The 18,614-nt window shown below is 38.9% G+C and overlaps 1 protein-coding gene and 1 long non-coding RNA gene across 6 annotated transcripts in view; one reads left to right on the plus strand and one right to left on the minus strand.

Annotated features, from left to right (window-relative positions):
- CLYBL (citramalyl-CoA lyase) overlaps positions 1-18,614 on the plus strand; it is a 179,703-nt gene that overhangs the window by 151,298 nt on the left and 9,791 nt on the right. For 2 of the 5 annotated variants that reach the window (XM_065057643.1, XM_021290551.2), the window contains exons 4-7: positions 3,016-3,117; positions 4,910-5,003; positions 6,403-6,570; positions 11,787-11,911. In XM_065057643.1, coding sequence (XP_064913715.1) covers positions 3,016-3,117; positions 4,910-5,003; positions 6,403-6,570; positions 11,787-11,911 — 489 coding nt within the window. The remainder of the gene's footprint in view (positions 1-3,015; positions 3,118-4,909; positions 5,004-6,402; positions 6,571-11,786; positions 11,912-18,614) is intronic. The other 3 variants (XM_065057650.1, XM_065057671.1, XM_065057661.1) reach the window with 3 other exon arrangements.
- The window catches only part of LOC135579076 (uncharacterized), a 55,043-nt gene continuing 37,592 nt past the window's right edge, over positions 1,164-18,614 (minus strand). Inside the window, exon 3 of the long non-coding RNA XR_010471471.1 lies at positions 1,164-11,846. This is a non-coding gene — a long non-coding RNA (uncharacterized LOC135579076). The remainder of the gene's footprint in view (positions 11,847-18,614) is intronic.

Raw genomic sequence — 18,614 nt, forward strand, 5'->3', positions numbered from 1 at the left:
CGACTGACTTTTCAGCCAATAAAAACCTGAAATGTAAATGGTTGGCATGTCAAATTACTTAAGAAAACTTTGAAATAGGCCTAATTATGCTATAATTATTTTAATTGTCAAGAAAAGAGGGACGTTTGTTTAGATATACCATTATTTGTGTAACGTAGCAGTAAGGGAATAATACATAATTATTCACTTCTATATTTTTGCAAACCGCTAGCCAAGCAACTAGCACGCATACAAGCTGTGATGAAAGGCAGGCAGACGCATTAGGATCTATTTTAATCTCAGCATCTAACCTTGATCAAACCCTCAAGATCGGGCGTGAGCGCACAACTAAGCAAACACGTTGGGAACGTGACGAGCCCCGTCCGTTCCGTGGCTCTGCCCCTTCGGCCTCTGCCGCTCGCAATGCAAAGAACACCGTCCCCTTCCACCAACATTTAATTAAATTAACCAGAATATACCTCTCAGGGTTTACAGCCATGTAAGTGTTAGACGTAACTTGTCAGTAATGAATATTCATGCTTCCAAAATGGCAGGGCCCTGGCTGCCACCACGCAGGTTTTGCGGGGGGGTGGGACGTGGGGGGCTCTTTGTCCCCTCATCCTCTTCCACCTTCCCTCTCGCCAACTTTGATTTCCTTTGCGGGAAACAAGCCAGCCCCAAAAACTTCTGCCTCGCTGCCCACCTTGTGCTCCCCTCTCACTTTGCCCAACCTTTGCACACAAAGAGAGTGCTCTGCTTAACGCGGCTGCCTTCTTTACCCCAATCCTCCCAAAATTCACCCCGACGTGATTTTTCAGCCTCCCAGAAGCTGTTTATTTCCCCCCACCCCACCCCGCAATCCCCCCCCTTCATTTTTATTTATGTGCAGCAAAAAACCTGGAGGCTGATGCACAACTAAAAGATGGGCTTACTTGTTTTCTTTTGTGTGAGAATCTCTTGCTTTCCTTTTGTCCCTAGTGTGGGTACTTATTTGACTGGCATGGCTTATTGGACTATAACAAGCGTAACTCTCCCTCCTTTGTGGCGGGACAATTCTCCCACAAATCCCGACCAGTGTGCATTCTTCCCGACACACTATTGGGTGTGCACTGGAATTGAAAGAATTGCTGAGGCCTTGCTACTTCATCCCCTCCCCAAGCTTTGTGGGTTTTTTTCCCTCCGCCTTCTTTTTTTTTTGTTGGTTTTTTTTTCCCCTTTTCTCCCTGAAATGAACACTTTAGCGGCCCGGAAACATTTAATCGTCTCCTTTGAAAAAAAAAAATAAATTAATTAAAAGTTCTCCACTCGTTACCTTTTGTATTGGTGCTCATTGCGGTTTTTTTTAAAGGGAGAGGAAGGGAGACAATATTTAATTAAATGTGCTTTTTTGTTGTTTGTTTACCTTCAAAACAAAAGATAGAAAAAAATCCCAGGAGTGTGACTTTTAGAATATTTTAAATTAAAAGAAGAGCTTTAACTTGCATCTAAAATACAAACACAGTAGCACTTCTTCCTTTTTTTTTCACTTAAAAAATAAAAAACAGATAGGAGTCTCAAGAATATATGCTGATGCCATTTTATTAGCTCATCGTCTACATGAAGTTTACTGTTTTCTGTCACTGTAGTACCTGCCATACTGTATCCTCACAAATGTGAAATGCATTGATTTTTTTTTTCCCTCCTGGTGCATTTTTGGGTGGAATTCTCTTCTCCAAAGAAAAGTTACGGAGAGGGCCGTGGTGCCGATGCATAGCGGGGTTGGGAAGGGCAGAAGAAAGCTGTGATTTATTTTGGCCTAATTGTAAAGTTACTGCAAATTGCTGGAAAGCTTTTTTTCAAGATCTGGGTGATTAGATTTTCCTTCTTTTGGGGAGGGGCGGTGGGGGGAAGCTAAAAGGGGAAATAACACCTCTAATCCAGCTTCTGGTAAATAGGCTGCCAGCTTTTAAAATGAGTTTCCTTTCTATTAGTCAGAATATTATGCTAAGCCTTAAGCATTAGTTTTTTATGTTGCCATAGCAGCCTTATTCCTGCAGGGTTGTGACCTGCGATGATTACAGTACAAAGCTTATAGGGTCTTGAAACCCCCTTTGAAGATGAAAAGTCTTTGATGGTTTATATTTATGCAAATCTCTTAGATATGATTTACCCAACTGAGACTGAATGGAGAGATGATTAAAATTCCCTTTCCTTTGATATCCATTAATAGTAGAATATTCCTTAAATTTAAAATATATGCATATGTTATTTTTGTCTTTATTTACTAACATATTTTTGCCACACCTGCATTATGGTTATCTCTGCACAAATTGCGCGATCTGGACAGACATAATAGATTTACAATATAGGGCTGAGGGTTTTTCCCCCCCCTTTTTTTTTTCCTTTTTTTTTTTCTTTTTTTTTTTTCCCCTTTTGAAAGGGGAAAAATCTGTGCAAGAGCTTTTGTATGTTTCCAGATGATAGATTTTGGAATTTGGGCTACCCCACTGGCAGCTCAGAGCTAGCTGTGAACTGGTCTCATGGAAAAAATTGGCAAGCTTTGGTCTTCAAAGAATTAAACTTCCTTTTTAAGGCCTTCCTAGGTAAGCTAAAAAATTATGAAGAAAAGCCTATTGAACAAAAGGGTAACGGTGCCGTAATGAATAATACGGATGCCACTTAGAAGGCTGGGGAGCACTTCCAGTGATGGCAGTGCTGGACCTGAAACAAAACCGGACCTCAGGTACAGCAGCACTTCATTGTTTTCCAGGACCCGCAGATTTGCATTTCACTAAGCCAGGGTGAGAGGTGCTAAGCCTGGTTTTTTTTTTTTGCAAACAAGCCTCCGAACTTAGAAATGTATGGGAATGCTGCACTTTCAAATTGCAGGCCTTGTTAAAAACTGGTTTAATTTTTTTAATTATAAGGTTTTAAGGTGGAGAGGGTTGTTGTCACAGGCAGGTGAAAATTTAATGTGTTATATATACATGTAGGCTGTTCTTGTGGTTTTTTTTCCTCTCTCTTTTCTCTCTGATAGCTCATTCTGTCAAGTTTTAGTTTTCAGACAAATTCTCACATCACCTAAAAGGCCGAACACTTGTAGAACCAATGAATTTTATCCCTTTTGTGGAAACTGCAGTGGGTTTGCTCAATTTTAAGGTAAGCAGGTCTTGAAGTGTTCATGTTTTGCCATCTCAGCAAACTAGGATGAGCAGAATACTCCCCAGTCTCCTCCAGCAGCAAGGAAGAGAGATTAAAAAACACTAAACATATTTTTCAGTCCCCTGAAACATCTGTATATTTAACTCTCATGTTTGCATACTAAAGACCTTCATAAATTCAAAATATTTCAGTGACAGAACAGTTCCAGATAGCCCATGCCAAGTAACAAAATCTCTCTGCATTGCTGTTATCAATTTTAATACACTTGGAGTAGAAACGTGCTTCTCCAAATATTTGAAATACTCACAGTGTTGCAATACACTTGGCTGTTTAGTAGCTGTCAAACTGGACTTTTGTGTAATGTTTAATTAGAAAAAAGAATCATCCTCACTTCCTTATTGCTAAACTGGTATGTTTATAATGGTTTCTACTGATAACATTCCAGCCAGATTTCATGTTATAGTATTTTTTGTGTATATGATGGAGTGTTTAATGCTAAGATTAGAAGTATAATTAACTTGGAAAATAGGCAATTTCTGAAGAACATGCTCCTTTCTCAGGGTCATATTAGATCATTTCTAAGTGCATTTTAATATAAATCGCTCCCCAACCTTTACTGTCAAGTCCAGGTTTGTCAGAAAGGTGAGGCAGGGTGGTAACGAAAATGGAAGATCTCGTGCCTACACCAGGAATTCAGCATTCCCCGCCCAAGCTCCAAGGAAAAAGTTTGGGACCAGCTGAGGACACACACATCAGAAGTACCTCCACAAATACCAGCGGCCCTCACAGGCAGCCTGCTCGTTTGATGCAGCCATTTATCTTACAACACACACTAACGTATCTGGGAACGTAATAAAGCAGTAACCGAACAGACACGCTCCTCTTCCGTGTGCATACACAGAATTAAATCGTATTTGAACCCGGCTGAGGTATTTTTATTCACCTACACTATTTTATAGTGCAGTTTTTAATAGTGCAGCTCCTGATGTTGGCGGGAGAGTTGCCTTTTAAAGAACTCTGGTTAAGAATAATTTCTTGTCGCACCAGCTGCCATAGAACACCCACCAGTGTAGCCTGTAATTACATCCTCTCTCTCTGTGTACCTTAGCCTTAGAAATATTAATATTTTCCAAACATCGATATAAAATAGTAATATTTTGGAAATGCGCTTCCTCATAGAATAGCTACGGCAGCAAATTTTTCATTGCTTTTGTTGTAATACTTTTCTGCAGCACTTGTTGCATTTTTAACTTCCTTACCTACTTCTTAGTTATATGTAGCAGAAGGCTTTAAATTAGCAATCCTATAAGGAATCCTTACATCCTATAAGGAATTCACAACCATTTTAAACCGTTCAAATTATTTATTTAATAAAAGATATTCTGATTTATTTTTCTCGTGCAGATATATTACATGGCAAAATAATCAAATGTAATACCTCTCATTTGGTTTTAAGCAATATTTGACAAATGTTTTGTTTCATATTATTACATAAATACCTGAAGTACCGATCACAGTAATAACCCGATGTCAATCAAATGGTGTGAAATCTGCTACGATGTCCTGTATTTACACAGCCTAGGCATAGAGGTGCTTAAGGAAAGATAACGTTTTCTCTTTTGCTGAGTCATTTTAAAGCACTGTGCACAGTCAAACACCTGCAATGGCTTTGCTTAATAGGAGCAATTTTAGCTGAAGGGTTTTAGTAACACAGAGTTGCTGTACTATCCTCTTAGTCTCTCTGCATCCTGCATTTCTGTAGAAATTAACACTCTGTTCTCATTTGAAGGCTGTCTGTGAAGAAGCACTGAGAACAGGATCCCAGGTTGGCTTCCATTTGGACGCAGTCGTCTTTGGAGGAGAGGATTTCCGTGCCAGCATAGGTTGTTACCTGTCTGTTTACTATAAATGTTAATGTCTGGCTTTTGCATTGGAGGAGCCCGATGTGACTTATGGGCATGGCTTTTCTGGCAGCAATTATGAAAGTAATGTCAACGCCGGACTCTGAATTCTACACTTCCACTTTCCTCCTCAATTTTTTTCAATGCAGAATGTGTCACTGGGAAATCAAAACGTGGTCCCTGTGTGTTACAGTGCGCTGACACCTTCTTGTGCTTCTTGCCATGCAGTACCAAAAATTAATGAAAAACAAAACCAAAATAAAACAAAAAGACTGTTGAGTCACTGAAATTGTATAAAAATATGATATCCATAAGAAACATGCACATGCTTCTAAGAACTGCATTTAAAGTGCTAAAATTCCAGTGTCTGCTTTGTCATGGTTTTGCAGACAATTGTTTGTCAGGCTTTTGACATCATGCACAAATACTCTCCTGATACATTTTGCTTTCATAAATTTACTTTAAATATGTCCCATGTCAAGAGAGCCACATATTCGTGTGAAAGCACTATTAGTCTTCCTCAAAAATAAAAAGTATTTCAAAATAGCTTTTATGAGGGGCCGTTTACCACCTTATTAATGTGATTCAGTTTATACATAATAGTGCAGACCTATCAACATTTTCATTAAAAATAAGTACGTTAATGTAAAAAATAGCATTGCTTTAGTAAAATAATACAAACTGGAAAACTGTGTGTAAATAGTGACCCTAAGTAAAGGGAATATACTATTATTATTATTATTGTTTTATTTTTTCACATCAGCCTTCACATGAGCACATTGCTTAACTGGTGCCCTGTGAGCGCATGAAGTCTCATGAATACTTTTGCTTCTTCTCAGAAGTCATCTACCGTCATTTTTCATCCAAATACTAAAGCTTAAATATTCAGCTTAGGACATCAGTTGTGACAAGAATCACAACCAGGGCAAGTGCAATTCTATTCTCAGTGTGAATTTTTTAACCATTTAGTTGTACCCAGTATATCAATTTGTATAAAGCTTCTTTTGCAGTAATGCTTCTCACTGTACGTACAGTAAATACTGTAATCAAATAATTACTTCATGTTAGTCCCAACTTCACAGTCCTTAGCAGCCAAAACTCCCACTGACTTCAGCCTTACAACTTCTGATTTGAACTGAATCAAAATTTGGATTTTATAATCTAGTGCTTAAAGAGAGATTTTTTTGTTTTGCTAAAACAACTTTTCGGTTATCCTCATAAGAGTATTATTTTGACAATATAGCCTTGCAACCCCTCTTTTGTTTTCTAAATTGGTTAAATGAAATCTCAAAAGTTTCGGGTTTTTTTACATAGGAAATATTTAAATAGAAAGGTTTTAAACACTCTTGTCAGCTTTTCTTTGTTTTCATTGTTTTCGTAGGTGCAACAAGCAGTAAGGAAACTCACGATATTCTATATGCCAGGCAAAAAATAATAGTCACAGCAAAGGCATTTGGCCTTCAAGCAATAGACCTTGTTTACATCGATTTCCGAGATGAAGAGGGGCTCCGCAAGCAATCAAGAGAAGGTGCCTTAATGGGATTCACTGGTATGGCTTTCTGCCGGTGTCTCAAAATAATGCATAGCTTCTTCAATTTAAATATATTGCTACATTTACTGCCACTCAGATGAATAACTTGGTTTTTATTTCAGGTCATTCATTGAAAAACTCAGTAACACCAAGCTCTTCTATGTTTATTAGGACCTTTAAAACCAGGGCTGGACATTTTGCCTGAAAAGTCACAGCCTGTTTTTTAAAACCACATCCCAATAAGTGTGTGACTGTTTTTGAAGAGAAGTTGGGGCAGAGGCCGTGCAGTGATTCCTCCCGTCACAGAGCAGGGGAAAGGCGACACTGTGCTCTGCCACGGCCACTCTACAATTGCTTTGTAAAATATTTGGATCACAAATACTTTTTTTATGCAAAGGAGTTGCAAAGCAAATCTCATATGCTAATTGCTAGGGGGAAAGGTTGTTGGTTTTTTTTTTTTAATTATTTTCTTTGATTTGTTTTTCATCTCCTGGCTCCCCTCCCAGTAAGTGCTGGTGACACCCACAGGTACTGGCAGACAGCAAGAGCAGCAGGCTCCTTGCCCCAGTGCCCTGTCCGGCAGCCTGTTACCCTCTGATGGCTGGACCAGGTCACTCGGACACCCTGGTGGGACAGTTCAGCCACCAAAGACTGGGGTTTTGCAACAGAAATCAGCCATTTCACACATGCATTAGAGAGTTCTAGCATACAGGACCAACATTTTATGTTGTCTCTGACCATCGTTCAGGATATATATACAACAATAACAAAAACCCCATCTCTTGGGTTTTTGTCGCCAAGGGCATGGTTCTAGCTGATACCATCTAGCAGACTACATTTTTTAAGTTAGTGGTGTATGATCTTAAAGCACCAAGCAAAATAATCTAATAAACCAAGTGTTCTTTTAAGTCATCTCGATGTGCCAGTAAAGAAATAGAGATCAATGCTCTTCAGCACAAACTGCCTTACTGTCTGCTGAGCTTCAACGTTTGCAAAACCAAATCTTGTTTTGGAGGCAAAACAGTTAGCTCCTCACAGCTACATTATCCATGTCCATGTGGACTTCCACCCTTCAGTCATCTGTGATTGAAGTTGGGAAGATAATAGAGCTCCTGAATGGTAGCACCTGCTGATGACCACCTAATCTCGACCAATATTTCCCAGCTTAAGGAAAGGCTTGATTTTTGAAAAAGCATAAGCATCTGAACCTCCCGTTGACAGAAGATGGAGCTGCAGATGCTTAGCACCTTTGAGAGCACTCTTTTTGAACACTTAATGTGTATTTAAATACTTAACTCAGGCTGCCAATTTAGGAAATTTAGAAATGCTCAGCATAAACCATGTTGATGGTGGTTTGGACTCCACTGACTTTATGGTAGAAGTTGTCTGACATCAGGACAGTGAGACAAATTAAAAGGTCATGTGTGGCGATTTACAGAGTAAAGTGAATCACTGACTTGGCCATAGAGATGTCTTGCCTTATCGCGTGAGGAGTAAAGATCTTTAAAAGGTACAGACTTCCCCAAGATGAACTCACAGCTCCCGCTCTTTGCCTCCTGCCTTTCCGCAGCTACCATCAACACATTTCCAAAATCCAGCAAACAGTCTGACAACCAGTCCAACCATAACTAGAGACGGGGCAATATTGACTTTCCTGATTTGGTGGGGGAAAACAAACAAAACAAAACAAAAAACACAGCCAAAAAACACAACAAAAATAAACAAAAAATAAACAAAAATAAACAAAAAATAAACAAAAACCAAACAACAAACAAACAAACAAACAAACAAACAACAATAAAAAAACACACACAACCTGTTTAGTCAAAATAGCATTTTTGGTAAAAAAGAAAAAAAAATGAGGTTGATCAAAAATGTTTCACTTTTTGTTGCTTGTTTTGATTAAAATAAAATGTCATTTCAAAACTAAAAACAAAACCATTTTGTTCCAAAACTATAGAAATGAAACATTTTAACATTTGCAATTTAGTATTCATCATGGAAAATTACAAACAGGTCTTAGCTTAATCCATGACCTTGTATAAAGCAGAAGTCTGCAGATCGTATTTGCCACTGACAGTCTCTGGTAATGTGAGAGTAGAATACTGAAATGTCGCCTTAATAACAAGTTAAAAACATTCAATTCTTGTTATTTTTAGATATTTGCAATCCCTTCCTGCTACTTTTACACAAAGAATCAAAATCATTGAAATCAACAGGACTAAAACGAACTGAGATTTCTAAATTGCTCTCTTAACTGGAGAACACACATTTAGTTGCATGCATAGAACCAAATCTACCACCCTCAAAGCTAATGCATATCTAGAATATTCAGCAAAGTTATATGTCCATAGATTTTCCCATATTCAGATTTAGACCAGCAGAATTTGCCTTAATCTAATCAAATATGTTCACTCAAGATTAAACAAGTGAAATAATATAACGAAGAATTTACCAGCTGTTTACTTACTATTGTGACCCTCATTGGTTATTGTAGCAAATTTTTCTTTTCCAGTTATCTTATAAGCAGCTTGTTTTTCCTTCAGTGAATGTGTTTATATAAATGTGTTTATATAAAATCAAATGTTTTCAAAATTAATTTAGACAAGTAATAGCTCTTTTATATGTATATTTTAATATATTTATGTTTTTATTTATATATACATATTTTTTTAATATGGGGGGAGTGGGTATTTATATAACCACACACACACGCATACACACCTGGCAATATGTTTTACAATACCGCAATGTGTGGACTCAAAGTCAGTGTGTTCCTATATAAATGGTGATCAGGTTTTGGAATATTTATGTAAAAAATTAAGTAAACTTTGCCATAAGCTTTAACAGCTGACTTAGTCATTATAGAAAGTCCTGTGCTACATGCTGAGAAGCCAGATATAAATACGAAACACTATAGGTTTCCTCTCTTTTGTAGAGAACTAAAATGACACCATCATACAGTTACCTAAAAGACTTGACAGGTATTGATTTAAAGCACGATATATCAAGTGGTACTGTAAAAAGGATTTCATGGTCATAAATTTTAATGTCTTCCAATTTTGCACTCTCTCAGTAACTTGTCAATAACAACAATTCCGTTTAAAATATTTGCTTCATTCCTGCATGGCATTAAGTCTGTTATACAGTTATTTGGATATATAATCTGTGACAAAAATCAACGGAGTGCAATAAATCAAAAGTTAGATCCTGTTCTCTGTAAAATGTTCAGCAGTGTTTTAATGATTAAAAGCATAGCTTACTGCTATAGATGTCTTTATCAAAAGCAAATCTTTTTTATGAAAATGTTTTATATTTTAAAAAAATCACGTATAAATATTTGTATTTTTGTTATAATTATAGCCTGAGTTCAAGTGTAGATTAAAATATATTCTACACTTTTCCCAGAAAGTTAAGCTCCTTAGGATTTTGCAGGAATTATTTGTACACCCTTCAATTTTAGAATTAGTACTTTATCCAAGGAGAATTTGTTGCATTACAAATAAGGAACATCATAATCTTATTAATGGTGACATTTGATTAAATCAACTAAAAAACATTTTATTACACCTCATGTAAAACACATTAGTTAAGGAAATTCTCTCAGTGTAATTTATTTCAAAAAATGCAGTTCTTACTGAGTTTAAAACTTTAAATTATTTTAAGCTATTTTTTAAATAGTTGCCGTATTGAAATTTCAAACTGAAAATTTGGATGCCCTGAAGTTCATAAACCAAAAGTTGTTTGATGGAAAATAAAATAAAATTGGGTTACTTATGGCTTTTGAGTAAAGAAATGTGGCAAACTGAAAAGCTACTGTTTCTTTGCTCATTAAATTAAGCAGATTGTGCTGCTGCATCCCCCGATTTTGTTTATACTCTGGGTTATCCCTCAGACCCACTGCAGTCTGATCAAAGTAATCCCAGGCTTTGTCGTTTGGTTGGTTTGCCGTTGGTTTTGGTTTTGTTTTCAGAGGTGGTTTAATTTAAAATAGGTGTATCTTCTTACAGCCCTTCTTACACCAAGCGAGGGGCTGATTCCTAACGTACGGCTGGCTTCATGTCAGTGGGAGCATTGGAGCAGACCCCCCTGGTGCGCAGGAAACCTCCTTAGGTCCTGATGCTTCAAACTTTCCCTTGCGTGCAAAAGATCTGTCTGCAGCGTGGGGCGGGACGGGGCGGCCGTGGGACCCACCGTGGGCAGGAGGGTGCTGGCTTTGTGGCAGGTTTGCAAGCTCGGGCTCATCCCCAAACCCCGTTTTGTTATCCGGCAGGGAGGAGGGTCGTTTATTCTACGGGAAACTGGGAATTACGGTGGCCTCTCTTTATTAAAACACTTTGAAACCCAAGAAATCACACTGGCCTCTGGAATTCCCTTAGAAATGAACTCATAACGTCAGATGTTACACTTTTAAAACTGTCAAACAAATTAGATGCGTATTTGTTTTAAGGCAGCTAAATACAATAACAGATTGAAGCGGATTATGTGGTTGTCTATTCACATTTGAAAAACTCTAGCAAAAAAAGGCAACATCTACTTTTATTTTCTTAACATAAGATTATGCAATAAAGGATTAAAAAAAAAAAAAAGAAGTGCTTCATGAAACTTCAGGGCACTGCTGGTAGTTGTTTAATATACCGGTGACTAAATAAATATTGCAACCTACCTGCAACTGCTAACTATGGCAACGACAGTTTAAACAACATTGAGGATTTTATGATGCTAAACCAATACTGAGAATTTAGGGCACGATTCTTAGGTGCCTGGTAACTTTTCAGTCCTACAAATCGCTTGCTACCTCCTTCAGATCTCATTTTCTGGGTACATTTTAATATAACTTACTTTATATGCGGCTGGAGCTGTTATTTATATAGTAAAATTCAGTGATGCATTATACTTAAGTGTTATTGACTTCCCGAGACAAACGATTGCACCTGAAAAGACTGAGAGAAGATCTATGGGTTGAAATGGGGAGGGAGGAGAAAGAATTGTGGCTTCTTTCAAACAATATTGAATGCAAGCATAGCTCGAGATATTTTTATTCTTAAAAAAAAAAAATGGCAAAAGTCTATCTGCCTGTTGTCCAGTTTAAAAAATAGAAGAAACCAAGTAAAATAATTAGTTAAAGAGCACGAAAGTCTGCAAGGCATATGAGAGCCTCAAGTGGTTGGAACATTTTGCTTGAACATCTGTTTGTCGATGCATGATTCTGGTGTTATTAATCTTCTTTGTAGGTAAGCAGGTGATTCACCCCAACCAAATTGCTGTTGTCCAGGAACAGTTCTCTCCGAGCCCTGAAAAAATAAAGTGGGCACAAGAACTGATTTCTGCTTTTGAAGAGCATCAGCGATTAGGCAAGGTAAATACTTTGTTAATATGCCATAGTACAAACCAAATTTAAATTATTTTTGAGATTTTGAAAGCTTGGTGGTGGCTCTTTGAATTTATCTTGTGAAGTGTGCTGTAACTGAGAGTAGTGCTGGTGAAATCTGTGTCTGGATGGACTATAGAGTTTATATTTATTAGAAATGTGTCACTTCCCAATATTTTTAAAAATAGACCAGCTATCTTTTTCTCCCCCTCCCGTTTTAACTTTAATTCTTGGAGTATGCAGCCTTTTGAGTACCTACATATATCTACAAGATAGGTGAATTAAAACTCTTTCTCCATTATAGCACAGAATCACGATGCTACTGTCATAGGAAAATATTTGCAATCAAAAGGCAGGTAGCCTGACAGGCTACTCCGACTGCTTGTGCAGATATCACTTATGGGAAGAAATAAACGGATTAGGAAGTCTTGGGTTTCTAAAATATCTCTGTGGTGGTAAACCTGTTTCATTTTTGTGGGGTTTGATCCCACAAAATTCGCTCACTGGTAGTGAGTGAATTTACTTTAGAGCAGGAGTGCTTGCAGATTGTGGCTCTTAATCATTAAAAATGGGAATGTTTTATGTGCATTTGTACCAATTGCTGGAACTGAAATTTGGATAGAGGAGAAAGCAAATTAACACTAGAATATGATTGTTCCTAATTTAGTGCATCATTGAGTCTCACGTTTCCTGCTCTGTGGGTTTCTGCTATGTAAATATTGCGGTGGTGATGCACAATCTGTCTCCACTTTGTGCCAGTAATACTTAAATTAGGGGTCGCCTGAAGGAAGATTTTATGCTAGTTGCGGCATTGTCAGTTAATTATCTTAAAGGTTATTTGCTATAATCCAGTTTGCCTCTTTTTGAAAGAAAAAAAAAAAGTTGCAGCTAAATATGTTTATCTTAGTTGCAGCCAAGCCTGGGCTAGTTAAAAAGCAAAATCCCAATGTCAGAACAGGGAGTGCAGATGAGCGGGAATGGTTCGCGTGTGCTTGTGTGGCATTCGAGTGGGAGACAAATCTCTGCAGTAGTGAAGTTGATATAAAAGACTGTGCATAGGGTCTCACTTTCTCCAGTGTCGTATAAAGGTTTTTCTGTACATTTCTTCATTTTCTGGCAGGTAGAAATAGATCAGAGTGTGTCCCTTCCCCGTACCCCTCTATTTCTGATACTGCAGGTGTTGTGCACTAGAAATGCTGGAAAGGTGAAAGCAGAAATGCTGCTTTTGTCTCAGGGTGAAAGTATGACAAGGGATTTGCTATAGCTGTGCCTTTCTCTGGGGTACCTGGGTGTTTCGATTACACCCATTACTAAGATATTTGGGTGCTGTCCTGAGCAGTTATTTGAGGCTCACTATGAGGATGCTGTATGCCTGTATCCCTTTGTTCTGTTCCCTTGATTTTGAAATGCAGCTGTCTTCATGCAAAAGATTTAGAAACAGAAAACGTATCACTGGTTTTGCCCATTATTCCGATTTTCAAAGCTTGGCTCTCTTACAGAAGGCATCGTTATAAACATACTGCTGCTGCAGATCTGTAGGCAGGTAGATGCCAAAAGAAAAAAGTCGAACCACAAACCAAATATTGTTTATGTTTTCGGTGTGTATAATACTGTTCATTCGGCTGAATTTAGTGTCAGAAACTCATCTACAGAACATCCCTGTCATATGAACAATAGATGGGGAGACTGGACTAAATTTAACTCTAGTCCCAGTATCACACAATCATGAAGCCAAATGTTTAATATTGAAGAATTCTGTATTAAGCAAGCATTAGTCTTTGGATTGGTTTCGAAGCTGTTATTTTACTGATATAATGCTGGTTTCTAGCTTATATCAGCCATTCAAGGGGGTTTTGTTTAGGTTTTAGAGATATTATTCTTTTTAAAGAAATGCTTTTAAAATAGGTTATAAGCTTCTGTAATCAGCTGCAATAACAGATTTGCTGAAGGTTTGTGGTTTGAGCTATTTATTTAACCAACCAGGTTGCATTTGTCTTATATTTTTGCATGTAGCCGTCTATGAATAAAAAAGGACTGACATGTTAATATGTGAACTTATGCATCTTGTATCACTGCCATATTGCCGGGATTCACAGGAAAATCGGAAAAATAGTTTTCCGTGTAGTGTTGCAAACTTCTTAATTTGAGTTTGCAATCTGGTATTATAAATGTGTCAGTAAGAAGAGCTTGGACAGTCTCATTACTTAATTTTTTTTCCAAAGCAAACACGTCTCACTGAGGGAGCCTCTTGCTCCGCGTCCTAGCGACATGCTAAAATGTAATAACTCTTCCCCTACCACCTCCTGACAAATACTCCACACAGCGGTTTTAGTAATCCTCGTGTCCTAATGAAACACCTCTTCTGTTTTCCCTCTCCTTTTATTATATTAAAGTGTTCATGTCAGTAAGACTAAAAATATAGCTGTGGTTAATATGGTTGAGACTTGCATGGTTTTGCCATGTTATTAATCAAAGTTGAAAGCCTGGAAAAAATAAATGTGAGAGATTTGTGTCGCTGTTTGTGTGGTAGGTAAGTTCCTGGTCTGCAGTCTCTGGGATCATAGTTTGCTGTTAATTGGGCTTAAAGTTTGGTGCCTTTAGTCCACGATATTTTATATTAAAATACAGTAATAAGCTTTTATCATCTATTCCAGTCTGAAAGCTACAATTGCTAATAATCTTTCTTTGAGAGAAAGCTGAACCAGACTACTTCATCCTGGAGGCTGAAATGCTTTGACATAGTAGCCCCCAAATGTGAGTACTGAGGTCAGGAAAAATTAGGATCTCAGATGAGCACCGTGGAGATGCTGTGGCAGTGTCCAAACAGACGGAAAATAGACAGCTAACCAGCTAGCCAAAAGTATTTGGGCTTGCCTTATGGTGATAGTCCTGCTTGAGGGGTTGTTTTGGTTGGGCTTCTAGGATGTTATGGTTGTGGGGTTGTTTTTTTTTACATATCTTATCTGACTGAAAAATAGCCTATCTAGGAAATAAACGGTAGCGTTGCGTTTTGGACAATTAGAAGATAAATGTTGAAAAAGTACATTTTGTATTTTATACAGCTATTTATTAAGTGCTCTATTTTGTCTAGAACTTTTGAGATCTAAAACTGAAAAGTGCTTTAAAAGTAAAGTATTATTTCTGCCTCATTTCAATATTTTTCCAGTAGAATCGCATTACTAAGGGATGTGATTTCCAAAATTCAAGAATTCATCCTGAAGAAAGCAGGGGTGGCTGTTGGGCAAATCTACATACAAGATAAATGTCAGAGCATGGTCAAAAATTAAAAAGAAGAGTAATAAATACTGTTCTGGTAGTCTAAAGGACAGATTCTGTTCTAAATTTCTGAAGTATTTGTACTACATTATACAGGGAAATGATCTTATAATGATCTCCCCAAAGGGGAGAGTTAGTGGGAGAAGCTGGTAGCCTATTTCAAGAAAAAGATCTGACTTCTATTAATGAAGGTGTAATAGTTTTTGCTATGTAAGTAACTCCCGCGTTTACATTACCTATACACTGGATACAGGAATATAATCTCTTCTATATGTAGTTAGTATTTATATATTACAAGGAAGCAAGACATTGAAAACATGGTTTTGAGCCATTTGACTTGCAAATACATCAGGTACAATATCATTATCTAACGGGATCTTCCTGAATCATCTGTTTATTAAATAAAAATCAGACAGAAAGAAAAATAGAAAAGAGGTTGCTTATGCAATTATCTCATGCACTAATTTATAAATGCTTTCAAAGCATCTGCACATTAAACCAGGGAATAGGGAGCTACATGCAGTCACCAAAGTCACCTGTCAGGTAAGGATAATTTAGCATTAAGGTAAGTTATTCACAAACCCAAGCTGTAATAAGGGTTGGATATTTTAGATCCCACGGGGCAAAACAGAAGAAATACCTGTACATGCCACATACGAATGCACAGAGTGCTTGTTAGAAGATCTGTAGCATATGTTTCTTGCATTATATTCTGTGCCATTGTATATCACGTACCCGGCAGCTGAGGAATAATACATATGAACTCCAGCAATTTGACAAACTGTACGGCTTCTTTTACGGACCTTTCCAGGATTATGAAAAATCTTAGGAATGCATTTATTTACACAGCATCTACTCAACAAAGGAATGGAAATTTCCAGCAGTGGCTCCCTTATAATGCTCTTTGTTTAGGAAAAGCTACCCCACGCCACTGTATCTTGGAGACGATGCGCCCTCCGTGCTTGGGCCAGATCCAGCTCCCGCCGCCGCCCGAGGAGGTCTCTCCCCTCTGCCCTCCCTCTCCCGGCCGTGCCAGGGAAGGCTCCCCATACACAGCCCCAGCCACGAGGGATCCATCCCAGCCCCATCAGTCCCACGGGTGCTGGAGGAGCAGGACTGTGCCCTGGGGGCGGCAGGCTCCCCCCAGGCTGCATCCTGGGAGGGATGCGCTGGAGCATCTCTCTGTTGCAAGGCAGTGTGGGACTCATCAGCCCGCAGGGATTACGTCGCACTTTATAGGGCATTATAACTCAGGGTTTTACGCAGAGCTGGGGGTGAGGAAGCAGCCCAGCTCCTTGCTCCACTCACCCAGGTCAAACTGCAAGCAGAGCTTCGACGTGCCACCAGCGAAGCCAGATCCCATCCTGGGGTGATGCTGACAGCACAGGGTATCCCTGCATACACTGGGCTGCAGCACTGTCAGCCCTCGCTCTGAGGACGCAGGGCATTTGCTGTCATTTATGTTAATCAGGCAATGTATATTCCTCACGCAGCAGAGTGCGGGACTCCGGGATTTGTCATAAATTGCCACCTTTTATGAGCTTTGACCTTAAGAAGTATAGTCTCAGGTGCGTCCCTATGCAAAGATGGAGGGCGCTGGTGGGATTTAAGTGTGGGCCACTGTTATGTGGTTCATTTTTTTTAAAAAGTGTCCATGTGAAATTTTAATGTGTAAATTGATGTATAAGTAGAGATCAGGAGAGCTCATGTTAGTACTTCAAGTTTCTCTGTACAATTTTATTATTTGAAATAGACTGTAGAAATATGTTTTGAGTCACAGTCGAAGGCTTTTCTCTTAGAATGATCCATCTGGGGGCAAATTTCAAACCTTTACAATAGAGCAGAAGGGGCTATATTAGCTAATTGCTTGTGCTATACTGGTTCCTAGACTGGCGCAATGAGTCCTGAGGGAGTTATGCCAGGTGGGGAGAGAAGGAGACAGATTTTACTATGCGGGGCTGCAAAAGCTCCTAAGCAGGGCAGAAACTCATACAAAACATTTTCTTGCCAGCTACACACACACACACACACAATCCCTGGCAGGCAATCGGTCGCTCTTAATCTGTTTTCCTCCAGTCATTAAATCCCTGTGCCCAAAACATGGGGGAAGAGGGACTCTAATGGAGGTTTGACATTTCCCACAGGGAAATGTCCATCACCTTTCCACCTGGAGGTAGCTCCAGAAGGAGGTGGCTCGTGTCCTGGGGGACATGAACCCTGCAGAGGGCAGGGTATGTCACCCCTCTGGGTTCCTCCTCAGCCAGGCATGACCCCTCTGTCCTTGCCTGTTCAAGGAGGTGCCTGCGGTGTCTTGGTGAGACAGGGCGAGTGCCTTTACTTTTGGAAGAGCTGTGCCACGCCACCATGTTCCCAACGCACGGGATGCTTTTTGTGGGGGCGGAGCAGGGGGACACCCATGGCTGCAGACACCTGCCCACCCTCGCGCCAAAACCTGCTCTGCACCAAGCAACCCACCCAGGCAGCTACACACCTTCCAAATCCCTTTTTAAAAAAGCATTAACAAGCGCTCATGGGCCTCGTTTCAATTTCCAAAGCAGGATCTAACCAGAGATATAGTGTCCTGACCAGATGGCTCTTTTTAAGGCTTACTGAGGGAATTCAGAAGCCTGTACAGCCAAAATATTGTTTCAGTTAATTTAGGTAGCAGCAGTCTTGCTGCCTCTTCACTCCGTTTCTGTGCTAGCCAGCTTTTTCAGAGACCTGGAGAAGCTCTCTGCAAAACCTCCATCAGCTGAAACAGAGAATGGCAGTAAAAAATGGCTGTTCAATCCTGTTCAGAAAATGAGTCTGAAATTAGAAAAAATATAGACTACAAAAATAACGGTGATTCCATTCTTGCTGGCAGAACAAGCTTCACTGTTATTACTTTTCTTGCCTGCGTTGTATTTTATAGCTACCTTCCCTTTCAGTATCAAATGCCTTTTGTGTGTCCTAAAGTCATTTACTTACAGATTAAATTTTCTAATCTATATTTAACAAATTGCTTTCATGACTATAAACCTCAAGTTAATTCTAAATGACTTAATTAAGGGCATCTGAGGATACTGAAGTCTTAATATTAGTTACTTTTCATTTTTCCATATAATAACCGTGATGCTCACTGGGGGAAAAAATGCCTGGTTGGATAGGATGTTTGTCCAGGAAGCTGCTTTTGTGCTATAAAATAAAGGTTTGCTTGGCAGCAGCAAGTGCAGTCTCTAGGATTCTTCTGTTCCCAATACATTATAAGATGGAGGAGAAACCAGTGGAGAATATTCCTGATATTCCTGATTTCTAGGACCCTCTTCTCTTTCTTTAATTTTATTCTTTCCTACTCTAAAGGGACATATAGGAAGGCAACAGCCACACTGAGACGGAAACAAAAGAAAACCTAAAGACAGCAACAATAAAAACA

Source organism: Columba livia, chromosome 1 (genome assembly GCF_036013475.1).
Source record: "Columba livia isolate bColLiv1 breed racing homer chromosome 1, bColLiv1.pat.W.v2, whole genome shotgun sequence".
Classification (NCBI taxonomy): domain Eukaryota; kingdom Metazoa; phylum Chordata; class Aves; order Columbiformes; family Columbidae; genus Columba; species Columba livia.